Genomic DNA, 19,703 nt, shown 5'->3' on the forward strand with positions numbered 1-19,703 from the left:
AAGTAAAAAATAGGTGACACAAAAAAAAACAAAACTTGCCTCACAGGAAAAAGTCTTTGATGTTATTAAAACATCAGCATCCTCAGACTAATAAGGGAAATGGTCCTTATATATTTCAATGTTCTGGTCTATTGGGAAAATATCAGATTATCTACCAAAAGATTCTGTCTGGCACCCACCAGGAATATCTTCTCACTTATGGCTGACATCATGCAGCCTTTCCCTCATGCATATATAGAAACTGCAAGCTTTATATAGACCCCAGGCAGCAGATGGGATCTTGCGCACGTTTCCATCTGCTGATCCTTCTGAGCACTGCAATAAGGGGCCGAACCACCAGGAGGTAGATTAGGTGGAAATGTCATCTTAAAGAGAGTCCCTGTACGAAAGGTTCGTAACTTCTGCTTATTTGCTTCAGCGGACAAAATCCCTTTCCTGTCAGCCATGAATAGCTTGTCATGGATAAAGAGTAAGAAACTGAAACACTGAAAGTCATTTTAGGACCTTGTTAAAAAAACTTAGTAGCACTAACATTTGATTTTTATACCCAGTTCAGTGGCCTTGTGTCATTCAGACCATTTACAATATGATAAACATGAATAAATGATAAATTCAACAGACTGCTAACTTTATTTAACTTTTTTCCCACAGTTCTGGTAAAAAACAAAACAAAAAAAAAACTCCACTGGAGCCCAGTAAAACATCATGTAAAATAGAAATTCAAGATTCATTTTAGATGATTTACAAAATATATACATTAAAACCCACACAAATACATACACACAGACTATAGAGTTAAACATCCATTTCTGCATACAGTGGGGTCGAGAGGTCTGAGTCCAATAAAAAAAACATATCTGTACATTTAAACTTAAAATTTCTTCTAAGTTTACTTTTTCAAAATGCAGTAAGTTGCAATAAAACTATACGTAATGCTAAATTACTATGCATTAACATGCATAATTTATATTGCAGTTAATGCAAGACAGTGGTCTATCAATGCATTTATCAAGGTTCCAATATTTCTGCATTAAGTGAACTAACATACCAAGGTCCTGCATTAGCTACAATATGAAGATGTAAGAATTAGCTTGATGGTTGCAAAAAAGTCCAAAGACAGATGCAACTTCAAGCTTAAAATCACTTTTAATTAAACAAAACCTCTGTACAAGCATTACAGCTACAAACTGTTTAAAGTGGATTGCCAACTTGCATAGCTTTTCCTTAACAAGGAAAAAAAAACTTTCTACACAAACATTAGATGGTGACTGGTGCAAATATTCAAATCTTAAGTACAAAAATCTGCCTGCAGCATTTTGAGAAATTAAATTTCTCAAAGCAGATTCAGGCTTCTGGATCCCACTGTATATCTGTATGTTCATGTATTTGTGTGCAGCTGATGTATATGTTGCATCATCAGTTCAATTTGAAAAGACGTTTTGTAAAGAAAACAAAACTGTCCCAAATCATTCTCAGGAGCTCACCATGCATCTAGACCTGACAACAGTTTTACATTGGGAGGTAAAAAACAAACAAACAAAAAAAAAAAAACAACAAAACAAACATTGGAAAGACATGCAGGAAGGTCCATTCAAGACTTTCAATATCTTTCTGGCATAACCAGCTTCTAAGAACCATAATGACATGAGTAATATAAAAAAGAAAAAAATTCACTCAGAAACCACACAAACCATAACAGACATACTGTACTTACTGGAGGTCATTACATCAGTAATTCTATTTGGGGAAAAAAAAAGTTGATAAGCACAGACTAATGGGGCTGATCAAAGGGATGCAGCAGTCCATTAATGGAAAACCATGACAACACATGAAGGGGGACAGTTGTTAAATGTACAGTCACTTGAAACTTTACAGCTGAACAGACATCAGTATGTACAGGAGCAACAGCCTTAGAGACTGGACAGTGAATATAAACCAGATTTCTGAAAGTTGATGATCTTCTGTATAATATGATGCTTTGAGGTGGAATTTGACTGCACTGACCAGCAGTAGACTGTGAACTTAATCACAATTCTAAACATCTTGGAAAAAAAGAAAAACAAAACAGGCTGAATGTCAATTAGCTGCTCCTGTCATCTGATTTAGCTCTCACAACAAATTGAGGCAATAAACAATAGTCTAATGAGTACAAATAGGTTTGGTTTAGGTTGCATTTGTAATATCTGCAAAAAATATTTTGTATAAACTACAGTAATGGAAAAATGATGGCAACTTACACCAACTAGCCATAACATTAAAACCACTTTTTGATAGAATGACGCTGTTCGCCTTGTTACAGTGCAATGTTCTGCTAGGAAACCCTGCAGCCTGACATTTACATGGATGCTACTCTGACACTTTCTACTCACCCGACCTCCAGCCTCCTCAGACACCAATTTAAAGAGATTTTGTAGCATCTGTGAGAAGAAAGTTGAATCCACCAAGACCCAAACCCAACACAGTTTCAAGAGGATTGGTTACTAACAAATCCTGGTACCAGAGACCCTCAGATGTTCTTAGTTCACACACAGACTAGTCAGAGCGCTTTAGGTGGTGTATGTAGGACCTAATCAGGTGGTCATAATGTTATGGCAGATTAGTGTATGTCATTCATTTAAAAGACACAAACGCTAAAATAAGAACCTGTGATTAACTGTATTCTAAACATTAAAATGCAAACAAACTTTTCACAAACTCTTGCAAGCCATGTAACAGTGTTTGCCAGGGATTTACTGACTTCAGACTTATTCCTTTTGAATGTAGTGTTTACAATATTCTGTACACCCTGTGGATCTCTCCCTAGCTCTTTCCTGTCAACTGAAGTATGTCAACTCATACTTCAGGGTTTGCCTTTGACTCACTGTCGCTTTCCATCACTCTCTCTGCAGCCTTCAACTATGCTCCATCAGAAGACAGTTCTGGCCGCTGGCTTTGCATCGTTTGATTGTCCTTTTCCTTTATGCCACAAATTCCCTTTGATCTGCCCCTGCTTGTGCTTTTTTTCACCTCATATTTATTTTATGTACTCAATGAAGCCCTCTGCACTCATCTATGCCTCTGCTTGCTTGTACTCTATTGCCCCTCCATTTCTACTGTTTCCACATCCCAGTGGGATGCTTGCTCCGTTGTTTGCAGTTCCATCCACTGCCTCAAAGCTCTTCTCTTCCAGTGGTTTGCCAATCCAGGCTCCGTAGCCGTGGACGCTCAGAGCTTGAAAGAACTGTTGTTTGGCAAGTTGGAAGGCTGTGGCTGAAATCTTGGCCTGAGCGTAGGAGGGCAGGGAGAGGAGGTCAGTGCGACCACACTTCTGGCACAGAGAGCGGAACAGACAGAACAGGTTGGACTTGGTAACACGGGACATGGCCTGTTTGTTCCTGTAGGGAAGACATTTAACGGACGTTTTAGCTCAGTGTTGATGAAAATAATGCAAACACATGAAAAATTAAATAAAAAATGCATTGTTTTGTCTGGCATGACACAAACACGTTTCTTTTGACTATACAGCGTTTCTTACTAAGGTTTTTTTTTTTACCATAAAATGTTATTTTGGGGTTATTTATCATATCCTTTTGGTAACTTCAGTGAAAAAATAGATTTAAATGTCTGTGAAACTGTACTTTCTACATTTATACATGCATAGGATCTGAACACCATCAGATTTTCAGAGAAATTTAAAAATTAGAAAAGAACAAAAAAAAAGAAAAAAAAGAAAAAAAAAAGAAATTTGTAGAATAGTAATTACATATCTGTGTTTTCTACAGATGTTGGTAAAGCCCAAGAAGTTCCTGCAAAAAAATGTTAAGACCAGGGCAGCACGGCTACTAAACTCTCACAGAAAGGTTGCGCTTTAGGAGGAAAAAGACCAGACGGAAAGACAATGAAAAACAACTGCTTTTGTTGTTGCTCCTGTGGCCATGGTGTTAAGTTCACCTAGCATAGCAGCCAACCCTTGAACCCAGTCAACCCAAGTTTAATCCCAACGCTCCCTGACTGATCTACCAATTGTACAATAAAGGATGCTAGAGTCCATAGAAAGTTAAGAATAACAATTAAAAACACGTGTATGAATCACACACATTATACTAATATCTCACAAATGCTTTACAATTTCTATTTTTTTTTTCTTTTTTTTTTGTTTTGATGACATCACATTGACATCACGACTAATCAATTTTAATTGGCCCAACTAGTTAATTTAAAAATTCACCTGAAATGCCCATCCCTACTACATACCCATCAAGTTTTCCTTTGGTCCCGTCCAGCACCTCTACATTGTGCTGGTCTGGAAGGCTCCAGTTCACACTGGACTCCTTGGTCTTGCCTGTATGTCGTGTGGAGTCGTAGACACTCACCCTGCCCACCTACCAGCCAGAAGTGGGATGTGGCATGGAGAGAGAGAGAGAGCACATTTAGTTAAAACTAAGAATAATTTAATGTAAGTCAGCAATTTAAAAACTGGTTGTGTAATGCATGCATCAGTAATGCCCATCACAATGTGTCCATTATCTTCTACTGACGTGGAAATGAAAGCCAAGATAAAGCTGAACAACAGAGTAAAACAAGGAATAAGATGACTAGCGTTTGTCTGCCAGCTACTGTACTTCTGCCATTTTCCCTGGTGGTGCAGCAGGGACCAACCTGCTTTTTGTTAATTGATGGATGAGGCTAATTTACATAAGATGAACAATGAAAAACGGCTGTGCAGGCACAAATAGGAACCCTGGCAGCTTAATTAATTAATTCAATGAGAATGACCTCAATGTTCCTGATTTATGTCCATGTCTGAAATCGCATCAAAAACTCATGTAGCTACCTCAGGGTGGTTCAGTTTGAAGGGAGGAGGGAGACTCTGTGTGAAGGTTTCGCCATCTCTTGCCAACCGACAGCAGACAGCACGTGTCAGGTGACCGTGGCTGTACAGATAGCCTGGCCGATCAGAACAACAAATACAGGTTTATCAGACAGGAAACTGAATCGAGAAGCAATATCAACATAGGAGTTGATCTCAGTAATATTCAGTCTCATAAATGGTTGTGATGATGATCTTTGTTCAACAATATCATTTACCAAGTGTGATGGACTTCAGGTAGATGGGATGCAGAAAATGGGTGAGGAGTGCCCCCTGCAGGCCCAGCACATTCCAGCGCAGAATCTTATCACTGCAGCTCATGGTCCGCAGCCTTTCACCATGCTGGATGCCGTCCCAGGTGGGTACAATGGCACTCGACTCCACTGGGATGGTCCCTTCTCCTAAAAAATAGAAAAAAGACACAAAAACACAAGTGCAAAAGGTTACAGCTCTTGATAACAGACCAGGAATCATTTGCTTCCTCACATATTTCATGACAGATAACGTATGAAAACAACAGTGTAGGTTATGTACCATTCTCCACTTTGGTGCGAAGCTTGCCCTGCTTAGCATTCTCAAACAGAGGCTGGTGGCCCTGGACTTCATCTCCTGTTTCACTGCAAGACTTATCGAACAAGGCGCCATCCCCACAAGGAGCCGTGCTACAAAGAAGAGAAGAAGAAGGTCGACTGATGCGACACAAACCAAAATGACAGGCCCTCCAATCTAAACAAAAAACACTGATGTATCAGACTAATGAGCAGGATGGGAAAGAAAGAGACTTTGGAGTTGAAGGAGGTGAGCAAGGAGAAAGAACATATCTGATCCTCCCACCTGATGTAGAGGTGAAAGGTGATGTCAGACTTGATCTGCAGTTTGTTCTCCGTTGCTGGCTCAAATATACTGTCGTCTGTGCCATCGTAGTGCTTAAGCAGCTCACTGTACAGAAACCTGAGCGGAAAGGAGACAGTGAGTTAGACTTATAAATAATGTCATGCAGATCAGGTCTAGGAGAGGAGGGAGTATTTTTAGAGATGAAGGAGAAACATTGATAAAGGAGCAAGATATCAGTTTCTACCGAACAAATCCCCTTCTGGAGATGATTTCAGCATGGCAGTCATTAACCGTCTCCCCTTTAAGGCTCAACTCTTCTCCTTTGACACAACGATTTCCTGACAAAAAAATGGGGGTGGGGGTGGGACATCCAATGTCACTGAACGTGACAATGAAACACCTCTTAGTTCTGCAGTGACCTAGTTCTGCTTTAACTTGTGACAGTACATGCCTCTGAGCACGGAAAAATAAAAAAAACTAAGCATAACGTAAACAGCAAGGACAGTGCATTTTCTTCTGTTACACATTTCATCATACACCAAGTTTTTACCACATGGCCTCTTTCATAGGTTTCAAGCTAAAAAAAAATATATATATATACCAGTTCCAAGGCTGACAACTGCTCCCAGGCCCTCCCCCCTTCTCATGACAATGGTGGCCAGAATCTTGCGTCCCAGAAGGCTGTGCTGGATACGTGTGGTCAGGGCGTTGAAACGTTGGTGGCTCAACATTGCTATCTGGTCATGCAAAGTACTGCCGCTCACAGGTAGCTAGAAGAAAAAACGTAAATAACAAGTGTTACTTAATTCATGCATAGGCACATTTTGGAAATTGAATATAACCATAAAACAGTGCAAAGCTTTACTGTATTATCAATCAAGAGAAAAGTTCATTTTCTTGGTTTATTTAATGCTTCTCTTCTTCTTTCTGTTCTGAAATCAGCAGTGAACTTGGTCCAGAAGAGGGTCTACAAGGCCAACGTTAAAATGGTAGATGATTAAAGATATCTTGGTGTGTACACAGAGTAAACGAAACTGGGCCAAGAACAACAATGTCCTCTAAAAGACAGGCTAAAGTAGAGGCAGATGAGGTATTTCACCATCCATCAGATGATGCTCAGGTCATTTTATGAGACAGTGGTGGCCAGAACTTTCCTCTAAGGCCGACTGAACAAACTGAGATGCTAGATCAACTATGATGTGGGCTAGAACTTGAAAATGTAGGAGACGGTCCAAACTGAGGCCTACATAAAACACAACTTCACACAGGCACTATGGCATGCTAGTCACTGAAGCATGGCCAGTGAGAACCTCACTCTAACCTGATGTACAACTAAACATCATAGGAAATCATTCCTGCTTGTGGCCTCTGAAACTTAATGATTCTTTAGTCCAAAACCTGGGCTTAGCTTCATAAATAAGTAACCACGTGGGTAATAATTAAACAAGTAATCTGTATAAAATACAGTGCAGTAATTACGATTCTTGTAAATAAGGTATGAAACAACTTTTTTAAAGTCACCATTTTAATCTTTTTAATTCAGTTTAAAACTGTATCTGATATTATTATCCCACCATCATCTAATGTGTATTAATTTAAGTTTGAAATTAAGTACAAGTATTCAAGATACACCAAACCTGCTGCAATGCAGAATCTAAAATCTCTATAAAACTTGGAGAATTTCCAGCTTTCAAGAGAGATCATTTAAAAAAATTTAATAATCAGTACCTCAGTTGGGATAAGCTCCCCTGTGCGTGCTGCCCTCTCAGCTTCTCCAATCAAAACCCGCAAAGCAGCATCTGCTGCTTCCTGCTTCCCCTGTTTCTTGTTAGAGGCACAAACTGGAGGAAACCAACGTCCGCCCAGTTTGGCCTGGTACGTGAATCTGGGCAGGCAAAGGGAAAGAGATATGCAATCAGAAGAGGATCTGCATGGAAATTTGGGCATCTTTAAAACAAGAGCTAAACGCAAATATACATTTAAAAAATTAAGATACTGGATTATGAAAAAACAAGAAGAGACCAAATCTATCACATTTTATACAAATTATATTCAAACACACTGTCAATCACACTGTGACCAGACAGTAAAGGATGTTTAATCTGGTGAGCATATTAATTTGGAAATGTGTGCAGTCATGCAGCTCACACATACTTAGGCTCATGTGCTGGTCCAGACTGCCCCACCAGGCGGATCTCAGCAGCAAAGCCCCGGGCTCTGGCATACTCCAAAAGACCTGACACCGCGTTACTGTTCAGGTAATTTATGAGATCCCCCACACCTGCCTCATGGGCTGCTCGCAACTCATCTGCAGTTAGAGGACGCAAAGAGGGACATATTGTCCCAGAAGCACCCTCTTCACCATCACTGGAAGGACCCAGGGGCAACTGAGGCTAGAAAAGACAGATGGGGGAGTTAAGAGATGTAAATGGCTGAGCAATGGGATCTGTGTCAGAGGTGACAAAAATGTTTCTTTAGCCAAATTAATGTTTTTTTTTTCCTTTAAAATGAAAAATGTGAGTTTCTCTGCTTCACCTTGTTGAGATGCAGTTTTCCATCAGCCATTAATTCTTTGACAGCTTCCTCTGCTGCCAGCTGTCGGGCTGCTTTCTTGCTTGGAGCCGAGGCCTCTGCAAACAAGATGTCTCCAACCTTCACTCTGTACATGAACCTGGAAAGAAGACCAAGAAGGTAAAAAAAAAAGAGAGATGGACAGAATTATTTTAGTCTGTACACTAGTGTTCGATAGATGAACAGATGGATCAGATCAGGGTCATATTAATGCTGTAGCTTACGGTGCAGCAGAGGACAGGACAAATGCATACAATTTTTCAACAAAGTTCTGGGATAAAAACACCGGCTGTACTGTATCTACCAGCCAGACAGTTGCCTTAGGAGATGTATTAAACAGAAAGAGTGGATGGACAGAGATGGTATTGTGTTTTTGTCAGATGACTACAGTGTTGAGGACAGATTAAACAGAAATAGCTGCCTCTCTGAGCAAGATGTGTTACCACAGAGGAACTTGACCTTAGCACATGCTATGTGGTGGAAAACAACATCCAAAGGACAGATTCAGAGGGAGGTGAAGGAGCCCGCACCTTGGGTCATGTGGTGGGCCTGCCTGCCCTGTGTTGATGAATTCTATGGGATTCCCACTGCGCTGGCAGTACTCCATCAGGACAGACACTGGATTTTTCCCACCAGGCAGGGAGCGGGACAGTGGCTGACGAGGTCCTTCTACCATCCCTTCCACGACGCCTGTTCCCCCTACGTTTTCAACTGACCCCTAGCAGAAGGAGGAGACAACATACTAAACACAACATGGCTTTTATGTTGATGGTTTTTATTCGGGCCGCTACACTTGAACTATACACATAGTGTCAGCCATACTTAGATAAACTTCTTAAACTATTTAAAGCAAAATGGGACTAAATCTGTTTTCCTTAAAAGGTTTCATTTCAATACAGTCCAACATACACTGGTTTCTGGAAGTGACTCCAACACTTGGTCCACGCTGGCAGCATTTCCATCTTCCACTGTGCCCGTCCCTCTTTGCATCTCTTTGAGGAGAATACGGAGGGTGGCCGCAGCAGCATCCTTCTTTGCAACCTTCTTACTAGAAGCTTCTGCAACAGGAAACGGTCTTCCATTGAGTATGACCTGCATACGGAATCTAGTAGAAAAAAACACACACTGAAGACGAGGCTGCATGATGTCAGGGAGAGATGCGATATATGATAACAGTGTTGAAAGTTGCGATGACAATATGATCTGAAGCTTAAAGATAAAATAGAAAATTAACAGCCTTTGCAAAAGTTTGAAGCTATTTTTGATAAATTACTTTTGATAAATTAACAAGATTTGTGTTTTATATTGAAAGGTGGATTGTCAGTTAAAGCAGTTTCTCTTCATTCTGTCCGATGAAGCAGAGTTTACATTAATGCACTGATGTCTAACTAATATGGAACACAGAATAACTGAGATGTCCAGACAAGACGCCCTCAGCAGTAACTGTGGGTCACTGTCTAACGCTGTCAGTCCTGCTACTCATGTTGCTGTCCATGTCTGCAGATACAAGGTCATTAGGGCTTGCAGTAATGGTGGCACTGCAAGATGGCAGCTGCTGGATTCTTCCTTTAACTCATTCTGATTGTACTATAGGTCAAAATTCAGCGTGTTTCTCCGAGTGCTTGGTACAAGTATTCAGCATGTCTTGAAGAGTTCCTGTGTTATCTCCCTTGTAACCAATGTAGTCCAAACAGCTGACATGCTGTCCTTTTTAGCCACAAGTTCTTCTGCATCCACATTTTCATCACTCCTCTCGTTACCTTCCACCATCACACTCTTCACTCCATGTGCTCTATTGCTGCAGCCATTACATGGAGTGGGCATCCAGGACAGAAGGAGACCATGTGAGCTGCCTCTGATGCACACAGAACATCAAAGCACATCGTCGCATAACTTCCTTAAAATATGCAAACAGGGACTCCTATTTATTGCAGTTTAGGCAGTTGCTGCAATATGTATATTGTGCAGAATAATATTCCGATGAAGATTATTTTTTTATATATCTTGTGCAGACCTATCGAAAAAACACATATTTCTGTATCTGTCTAAATAATTATATATATAATTAAAGATACACAATTACAAAAGGTGCTGTGATGCATTATAAATTAATTTCATTCCTAGTAACACTTGATTAAAGCAGATTTCTGACACTTTGAGTTCAGAGATTTATCAAAAAAAGATGGAAAATGGAAGAACGGGTTGTGAATATCACATTTTAAAGTTGAATTCTAGTCATTTAAATATGATTCAGGAATTTCAGGGGTGAGCTGTATCAGCTTTTCTTTTATGAAACCTGAACTTCAAGCATCCAGTCTGTCTCTTTCTGTGTTAGATGGCTGTACAAAATGATCATTAGTATCACAACAGACGATATCAGCTCTCTGTATCTGGCTTGGATTTCTTCATCAGGATCTATGCATGCTTCCATAAAATGGAGGATTGTTATATGATGCTCAATAAGTGCAATTACATCCAGTATGTGCAAATCAATCTTTGGATCTGTATTATATTACAAATAATACAGGTAATATATAATAAGTTGCACCAAATCAGGGCAAAATATTAAAAAAAACAATGATTTCAGGTTCATCCAGTGACTATAAAAGCTTACAGCTGACCAGGTTCATTCATATATATATATATATATATATATATATATATATATAACTAGTGACTGGTTGGTGCTTTTGATGGCTCATTTTAATCTAAAACCTCTTGTCATAAAATCTTCCTGAACAGATTATATGAGCAGCTCAATATTATGTACTTTCTACATTAAACCATTAATTAATTATTCAATAATAATTCAATTATTACAGAACAGGACAGATCAAGTTACCAACCTTGGGTCATGAGATGGTCCAGACTGGTCGAGAAGCTGGAACTCACAGTTTTGGCCCAGATACTGGGCATACTCCATGAGACCACTGACGGGGTTCTTCAGTTTCACCTCCTGTAATTTGGCCCACAGATTCTGGGGAGGCGGGGCAGCCAGGGACACTGCAACAGTTCCCATAACATTGGCCTTCTCTGCTGCCAGTCTATCAGCATCAGTCTGTCTGCGAATGGCATTGAGGAATTCTGGGATGTCATCAGTGGCCCACTGTTCCTCATTGGCCTCTCTGTCTTTGAATAAAGTCAGGGAGGGTTGCTAAATGAACGAATATAGGGGAAAGAAATGAAAAACAAGAAACACAACTTTAGTGAGGAGGTGCGTCTTAGTTTTAAATGAATGTCAAAGAGTTTTAGCTCTAATGTGGTTGCCAGAGATGACCATGGCTACACTTGTCGGTGACTCTGCTTTCACCAGGCATGTTTTAGCAATATCCCAGAAACTGCCAGCTCCCTGTTCTGCCAAAAACACATGGCTTGTCTATTTTAGACAGTGTGTCAATCAATACAGACTAGATGAGCTGCCAGGATGTCAGACACAGGATCTTTTTAGAGTTTTGTTTTTGTTTTTTTAAGTAAAACATACCATACAGACCCCTGATTGTACATCACATTTCTACATCAATTTAAGTTGTAGAAAAAGGCCAATATTCAACCGGTTCTGAGGATTTTTTTTGCCGTGGGCGATACAAAGTTCAGCAACTAGGAAACATATTCCGACAAATCTCTAATTTGCCATTCATTTCTAGATTACTTAAAAACATTTGTTACTGCACAGGTTCATAATCACCTCAACAATAACCTCTATTAACCGTTTCTGTTTTTTTCTCCCTCTTCAAAATGCTGAAACAGTATTAGTTTCAGTCACCAATGAACTGCTGGCAGCAGCTGACTCCAGTTTACTTTCCATTCTCACTCTCCTCAACCTAACTGCTGCTTTTGATAACATTTCTCATTACACAGTTCTAGTCACCCGTAATGTTCCCCAGGGCTCTGTTCTGAAGCCCCTTATCTTCATAATTAATCTACTATCCATTGGTTCCATTTTTAATAAATATTAACTTTTACTGCTATGTGGATAAGCTCCACCTGTTCACCAAACCCACTTCCATGCTTACTCATTTTTTTTTGTCTAATCAATCACATTACTTAGTCATTTTTTAGTCCATTTATTAACAGTCTTTGACCATTTGTTAAACGCAACAGTACCCCCATTCTCATCCAGATTCGTCTTTCTCTTCTCGATTATAATTTGGTTTATCCAACAAGTCAATCTATAATCTCCAATTAGTTCAAATTTTTGGCAGCCCAAGTCCATATCAAAGCCTATTTTCTAACAACTCAACTAGCTTCCTGTTTAATTTCGACTTGATCTCAAAATCCTCCTCCTCATCGTCAAAGCTAATAATAATCTTGCAAAAAAAAAAAAAAAAGAAAAAAAAAAAAAGAAAAATCTGCCTTTTTTTGTGAGCACACAACCATGCTTAAGGTTTACTTCTACAATTAAAGTACTTAACATCATATCACTGAATACATAGAAATGTACACAGCAAAACACTAAGTCTTCACCTACCATTGTACTTTGACTTTGCTCTGGTATCTGATCTTCAAGCAGTGGAATTAACTCGAGACCTGGTACAGGTGGCAGCGGAACTGGCAAGAAAATGGAGCCTTCATCTTTGTTTTTAATGGCTTCTATCTCCATCTGCTCCTGCACAGTTTGAGCGCTCTGTGCAGCTCTTAGACTCCTCTCCATCCTGTCTCTGCGATGGGTGGACAGGTTCCATTTGGGAGGGCTGATGGAACTATTCCTAGTAACTTCACCTTGCTTTTCCAGATTGGTAAGAGTGGGATTGACCTGCTTGGCATTCTTAAGGCCCACATTCTTTGCTATGACAAGAGCAGTCGCCTCCCCTGAATCCAGGAGATATTGCAAAATTTGCTCTTTCTGGTCTGCCATCATAGCAGAATTCAGTTCCTGCTCAGAGGATCTGGCCACACCTGGATGTTGTTTCTTGTATTGCTGACTTTTTTCTGAAGACTGGGATTCTTCAGAGTCAGAGAACTCTGAAGAGGAGCAGGAAGAAGAAATAGATTCTGTGTCAGACCCGTCTTCTTTACTCTCTCCCCTGTTTTCGGTTTTTGAGTTAACGCTGGTGTCAGGTATCTGTTGGTGTTTGGTAGTACAAACCAAATGGGAAGAAGGGCTTTGGAAGTTAGAATTTGGTTCTTCTTCTGCTCTAAGATGTTCTCTGTACAGAGTCCACTCAGGTGGGTAGAGTCCTTGCTTAGAGGCTTTCCGTGACCGTTCCAGAGAGTAGAGAACCTTGTTGACTATTTTCTTGGGCAAATACAGTTTTTTGGCTAATATCCTAGCAGACACAGTGTCATCTGGCCTCAAAGCCCTAAACACCAGATCTTCCACATCAGGTGTGAGAGTGATGTTCTCTTTAGTCAAATGTCCTGAGTTGCCTGATGAAGAATGTTTGTTAAACCGTTCTCTTCCTCGGTTAGGTCTGTCTTGAGGAAAAGACAAACTGTGAAAATCGTCACACAGAGTATCTGTTTGGTCACGCCACGATCTGTCAGAATACTGGTTGCTGCTTTTGCGATGGAACTGGTTTTGATTCAGGCGCCAAGAGCCTTGACTACCTCGAAATGCTCCTGGACCAGGTGGGTATGCAAAACCCTGATCTTGGCTATAGCCCCCTCTACCCCTAGGAGAACTATTAAAATTTTTATGTCTACTATACCCTAACTGGGGCTGGTAAAAGGAACTAGGTAGCCTGCTGGGTGTTGCTCCTCCTCCTTGAGTGCTGGTTCTGAACTGTGGTGCCTGAGAGCTCTGTCCTCTCAGGAACTCTGCCTGTTTGTAACGGAACGAATTGGGGACTGGGCTGACACAGTGAGTTTGGTTACATGAGTAATTAAAATCCACAGAATTAGGGAGAACTGTAGTATTGTTTTGTAGGGGGGGACAGGAGGCACGGAGGGGAGATTGAGGTTGTATGGGTACTACAGGATGGGCAGGACTACTGTAGTAATTTATTTGTGGGATCTGCTGTAGGTCACTTCTAGGAAATAGTGGGGCCTGCAAGTGGGGTGATGGATGCCTGTAATACTGTTCTTTGTAAGGCCCTCCTCTACCTCTGCTCATAGCGCAGGGGTTGGGCACAAAGGGGGCTGATGCAGCTTGCTGTGCAGCTTCGGTAATATTGCACGTCCTTGAAGACCAACAGAATATCCCGATGGAAAATCAGGGCAGAATAGTTGCACGCTGAGAGCACCTGAAACAAACCAAAGAGTAAAGTTAGGAGTGTATTAATAAATAAATAACAACTGCAGTAACATTAGTAAAAAAAAAAAGGGGGGTGGGGGGACCCACAAATGTAAAACAGTCATTCCTGCCAAAAACACACAACTTCAGGATCTGTCAGCAACTCTTCAACCTTCTCAAGCAACTATGATTAAGACAGACAACCTATACAAGCTCCAAGGAGATTATTTTACTGACATTGCCTACAGTTAATGCATGCTGTATATATTTTCCTATTATAACCCAATCGGTTTGCAAGGATATTGCAGGGTGACTTGCTTTCTCTCTTTGTCATACTGAAACTTAAACCCAGGCTAAAAGGAAGCTGATTAATAATTCAGGTCTTCTTGTGACTATTCTGTATTATTTCTGGCCTTACAAATCATTGCTTGGTCTGGAACTGTAGCAGAGGATAAGAATGAGATTATGAAGCAGATAAAAAGAGGCAGATGAATGTAGAAACGTAACAGCTGTGAACAGAAAACCCTGCAGACACGCAGAGGTAGGTTAACGCCATTCTCCCAATATACACATTCCTGAAAGTATTGTACATGTTGACATACTTTTTGAGCTGTGTAGCTCAGAATTTTAACATCCTCCTATGATGGCAACAAAGATTGATTTTGCCTCAAGTGTCATACCTGACAACACTCAATAATGTTCATATAATTCAGACTGGCAACAAGGAGACACCCAATACCGAGTCAGGTTTCATCCCTTTGGCCCAGTCAGCATCACTGGTGTGTCACACAGAGCTGAGCAGGCCCAAACACTGCTACATTAATAGAGAACACCGTGTTGGTTCATCACAGTAATAGAGGACGACAAGGCTGGCAGCCTGGGGGCCAAACGTGGCTGAAGCCGACTCATTTTGACCCTGATGCAAAGCAACATTTGACAGCCAAAAAAACAACTATGTATTTATCTATTTATTTTAGAATAACGCTTCTCTGTTTTCAGCCTGTGCAGACGTGTGACCAAAACTGTCCATCTCACAAGTGATGAATCAACTCTTCTGCACACTTTATGCCGCCATGATAAGAAACAGACACAATAAAACCGCAGCTGGCAAAGTCATCAGTTTGTCCATCACATAAGTCTATGCTCTTGTTTACTTAGTGCTACTTCAAAAAAGAAAATGAAACCCAGCTTAAGTCTAAACATAAAGTTACTGGACTAGGCTCGAAGCTTGGCGAGCTCACACGTTATCCACCTCACCTTCAGATTGATTCTGCCTCAATAGTGATGAATTAAAGGGTCGGAGCCGTTGCCCCTTTCCAATGCTCAGCTGAACCGAAATTCGCGAAAATTAAAATAATTTAAACCTTGAATAATGTCAAACTTACAAAATAAACACAGAAACGGTGGCGGAATACAGAGTATAACGTTAGCCGGAAGTAAGTTAAACGTCTTTTAAAATGCGCTGGTTCTTTCGTTTGGGTTGGCCGCGTTTTCTCCACAAACTTCACAAGTGGCTTATAAGTCCCGTAGTAGGTATTGCGTGGCTGTTGCACAATGTTACATTACAGAGGTTAAAGGAAAATGCAACTCCGGATTGGTAAGAGAAAATAAACTGGGACAGCAAGTAAGTTTCGTTTTCGTTTACCACTAAAAGTTAGGTTTCTGGTGTGTACCACGTGACCTGGAGCGCGGCGCAGAAGAGGCAGCAATAAACCTGCTGCACAGAGCACCTACAAGGACATCCTCCCCTGGATGTAAACAGCACACTCCACACCGAACCAGAGGAGACATCACATGCACAGATCAGATTCTCACATTAAAAATAAAAGGGGGGGGGGGGGGGTCGAGTCTGGTAGTAATTTAATACAATTGGGGAGATACACATATCATATCAAAGTCTGATAGTTTTACTATAATATTCGATAACAGAATTGTAATAGGATAGAAATAAATCACAGTATAACCGCTTTTCACATCTCCAATATTACATTATTTACTTATGAACACCAAATTTAACCAGTTTCTTGTGATTTAAATACAACTGCGAAAAAGTGAACTAATATTCAAATTTAATTAAGTTTAAGTTTTTACACAACTGCAGTCAAGCAGGATATTAACGTTACGGCAGTTATATTCTTTCTGAATGTCTATACAGAATGATCTGCTCATACGTAATGCATTTCTGATTACGTTTACATGGTACATAAATAAATTAATTAACCCCATTAGTTTTTATAAATGCCATGGTATCTAGAAACGCTGATCACTCGCAAATCAAGTCAGATGAAGCTCTGAAATCAACCCTGCCCATGCTTATGTTTGACGCAGACTTTGAAGGGAGCAAACCGGGTAATGATTATTCTCTACAGTAACATTAACTTTTAACTTACACAGCTACAGGTTAGACGAACTTCTCTTTTAAATAACACGAAAACATGGAATCTCAAACTTTTACGCTTTCAAATGAGAGAAATTAAAGTAACACGATGGATTAAAATGTGCTTGCAGCAGCCATATGAACATCGTTCTTCTTCCCGCTAGCGTTAGCTAGCCTGCTAGCTTATCACTGGCAGCCTTGCTTCGCGCTGGCTCTGCACCATTTCCTTCTACCGCCTGCAGCAATGACACTTTATTGCCTCTTATAGCAAAAATACAAAATAAGTCATTACTCAGGCCTTACCAAGTGATTTAAAGAGAAGATACAACTCTAAACAATTACCTCAGCTTGCAACGTCCCTGCGCTGTGGGTTGTTGCTTCAGTGGAATATATTAATGCGGTGATAGAAACAATCAAAGAACTGATGCGCGGAGATGTGACGCTCACACTCGTGACCTCAAACAAACGTGCTACGGGTCGCATGTGAATGACGTTAAAATGGGCAAGGTTCCGTTATGTTTAAGTTGTATCCTTCGCTTGCATGTTTAAAATCTTTTTAAAGGGGAAGGGGAGGAGCAGAGCTGCGAGGAAATATTTCGGCAGTGTTTTTAAACCAAAGTCATACTTTTATGTTAGCCTGTGTTTTAAAATATACTTAAAAAAAAAAAAAAAAAAAAAAAAACTCTTACCACTGTAGACATGGCTAAAGAAAATAAATTTCAATAACATTTAACAGACCTGCCCACTAATATATTAAATGTAAAATCACAAAGAAACAGGAGGGCTAAAATACAAACAAAATGAAAATCAGGGAGAAAGGGGTAGTTAGTGGTACCACTGCATCAGCTATAATGTAGACTTCTTTGCCTATCAAATTAAATGACAAGTATGACATGCATGGCAAACTTATTCCTGAAGTTTCAAAGACTAATAATAATAATAATGATAGTGTGCTAATTTTTTTATCCTCTTGTGGGATATTAGTTACAGAGTCTAGTAATTAGAATGGAAAAGATGGTCTGTGGAAGGCTTTTATTTCAGTTTATTTCTCACATAGCTATGCACAAACAACATAAAACTAGACAAAACAAATCAACAGCACATCGTAAGGCACCACCATGCTTGAACTTGCATGCTTTAAACGCATAAGAATTTAGATAGTAATTTACAGGCATATCCAGTGGGTGTCAGCATTACAGCATGTAGAAACACATGTCAGACTGTGACTTCAGAAACAAAAGAAAAAAATTCTTGCAAATACTATTCCTGGTGGTAAATTAGAAAGTGGTCCAAAAACTTGAAAAAATCAGTTAAAGAGACATGCTCTACTGTGCTTTAAAATCTCACAACCCTGGTTTAAAAGCTGTTTCTGAGGTCTGGCGATTCAGAAAAATGTGAATAAGATCATCTTTATTTTTTTCATCTTTACATTTATTGCATATCACAAAGTTCACAGGAATTAATGCTCAAAAAAGCATCAAGGATGAATTTGAGCAACACTTGTAAACACCCATTGCTCTAACTCGGATCCACTCCCACACAGCATCTCTCCTTCTTTATTGGAGTATTCTTTTCACTGTGTGTCTCACTCACTTCGTATCTACTGCTTTCTCTTCCTCCCTCTCCTCCTGTCCTCTGTTCTCATTGCTGGTATTAAGATCTCTCCACTTATTTTTCAGTCTCTCTTTCTCTTAAGAACGCCTATTTTCTTTCTTTCTTTTCTTTTTTCTTTTTTTTAACCTTTTTAATCATCCCTCTCTGTTTCTCCTTGTGCCACTCTTTCTGTGCTGCTTCAGAGGAATGCAGTATGAAGCAAGCTGTGGTTCTTTGGCTGTTGATACTTGCAGCTCTGCTCCAAGGTGAGTGACTTCACCCAGCGCTTTTAGTGGGACTATGCATGGGCAAGTGTGTGTTCTGCATGAGCTTATTGTACATGCTCTTGTTATTGTATGAATTAAGGTACATTTTAATAACTGTGCACACAGCAGCTCATTTAAAAATAGGGAGTCCCTCTGTGTGTAGCCACACACACACACAAATACACAGAAAATAGATTTATTTTTTATGTTGAGCCAGCAACATTGTAATGTGTAATCATCTTCATCGCAGATTGCACTGCTGAGATGTGCATTTTCTTGTTATAGACAATAATACAACAACCAGTGTATTGTCACACAAAAGGACAATGATATAGATAGATAGATAGATAGATAGATAGATAGATAGATAGATAGATAGATAGATAGATAGATAGATAGATAGATAGATAGATAGATAGATAGATAGATCCAAAACATTGGACCCTAAAATATTGTGCAGAAAGTGTTAACTCCCTATGAGATTTGACTTGTTATCATTCATTCATAAATACTTTAGGACTCCTTAAATGGTTTTCAAACAATCAGCAACCCTGGCCTCCTCCAAGCAGCTGCTCGGTAGTTTGAAATAAAATAAATGATGCCCATAAAGCTTGAGAAGGCTATAAGAATACAGCAAAGAGTTTCCAGGTGATCATTTCCTCAGTTCCTAATGTAATTAAGTGATATCAATTAATGGAAATGGTGGAGGTGAAATGGAGGTCTCTAACAGTATGAAGACATTTAGAGAGAATTAGTGCCAGTTTTGCTAAAAGGCAAATCAAAGCTCCTGCTTGAGAATAATTCAGAGAAACCTTATGGTAAAGCTCTAGAGTGATAGTAAAATCTTGTGCAGCAGCACCTGTACAAATATGACATATGTGGAAGAGTCATCAGAGGATGTCTTTTCTGCACCTTCAGCAAATGTCAGCATATGAAGTTCAAATGCCTGAACCAATGTGATGCATTTTGAAAACATGTCCTGGGAAAAACAGATGTAATCTCTTGGCCTTGATGAGCAAAGTTATGTTTAAAAAAAGTGTA

At 39.8% G+C, this 19,703-nt stretch overlaps 2 protein-coding genes across 6 annotated transcripts in view; one reads left to right on the forward strand and one right to left on the reverse strand.

Moving 5' to 3' along the window:
• Nucleotides 1-617: 617 nt before the first annotated feature.
• Nucleotides 618-17,232, reverse strand: adar (adenosine deaminase RNA specific). Of its 3 annotated transcripts, XR_006010647.1 has the most exons (17): nucleotides 17,146-17,232; nucleotides 12,723-14,436; nucleotides 11,101-11,408; nucleotides 9,164-9,359; nucleotides 8,785-8,972; nucleotides 8,219-8,354; nucleotides 7,838-8,076; nucleotides 7,412-7,568; nucleotides 6,285-6,453; nucleotides 5,928-6,021; nucleotides 5,684-5,800; nucleotides 5,384-5,511; nucleotides 5,068-5,250; nucleotides 4,814-4,926; nucleotides 4,234-4,361; nucleotides 2,392-3,374; nucleotides 618-2,328 (listed from the first exon to the last, which is right to left on the reverse strand). XR_006010647.1 is itself a non-coding variant. In XM_041986961.1 (16 exons), the coding sequence occupies exons 2-16, from the start codon at nucleotides 14,304-14,306 to the stop codon at nucleotides 3,050-3,052; spliced, it is 4,065 nt and encodes a 1,354-aa protein (XP_041842895.1). In that variant the 5' UTR covers nucleotides 14,307-14,436; nucleotides 17,146-17,232; the 3' UTR covers nucleotides 618-3,049. The 3 variants fall into 3 exon arrangements, 2 of the variants coding, with proteins under 2 accessions (XP_041842895.1, XP_041842896.1); XM_041986961.1 differs by having other exon boundaries at nucleotides 618-3,374; XM_041986962.1 differs by lacking the exon at nucleotides 17,146-17,232 and adding an exon at nucleotides 15,684-16,062 and having other exon boundaries at nucleotides 618-3,374.
• A 1,109-nt stretch (nucleotides 17,233-18,341) lies between these two features.
• Nucleotides 18,342-19,703, forward strand: part of LOC121641077 (neuronal acetylcholine receptor subunit alpha-7-like) — a 30,517-nt gene continuing 29,155 nt past the window's right edge. The window contains exon 1 of one of the 3 annotated variants that reach the window (XM_041986963.1): nucleotides 18,342-18,662. Coding sequence is in view for 1 of the 3 variants with exons in the window: in XM_041986964.1 (XP_041842898.1) it covers nucleotides 18,611-18,662 (52 nt within the window). In the remaining 2 variants the exon portion in view is untranslated. The remainder of the gene's footprint in view (nucleotides 18,663-19,703) is intronic. The other 2 variants (XM_041986964.1, XR_006010648.1) reach the window with 2 other exon arrangements.

The sequence above is a fragment of the Melanotaenia boesemani genome, chromosome 6 (assembly GCF_017639745.1).
Source record: "Melanotaenia boesemani isolate fMelBoe1 chromosome 6, fMelBoe1.pri, whole genome shotgun sequence".
In the NCBI taxonomy this organism is placed as follows: Eukaryota; Metazoa; Chordata; class Actinopteri; order Atheriniformes; family Melanotaeniidae; genus Melanotaenia; species Melanotaenia boesemani.

Bases quoted from the DNA above. Each gene is read 5' to 3' on its own strand.
- adar (XM_041986961.1), bottom strand. From the start codon at position 14,306: ATGAGCAGAGGTAGAGGAGGGCCTTACAAAGAACAGTATTACAGGCAT. The intron at 8,973-9,163 runs GTATGTTGGACT...TCCTTCTGCTAG, and splicing joins AGTCACTTCCAGAAACCAGT to GGGTCAGTTGAAAACGTAGG. The intron at 8,077-8,218 runs GTGAAGCAGAGA...TGTCTTTTCTAG, and splicing joins GAAAACTGCATCTCAACAAG to CCTCAGTTGCCCCTGGGTCC.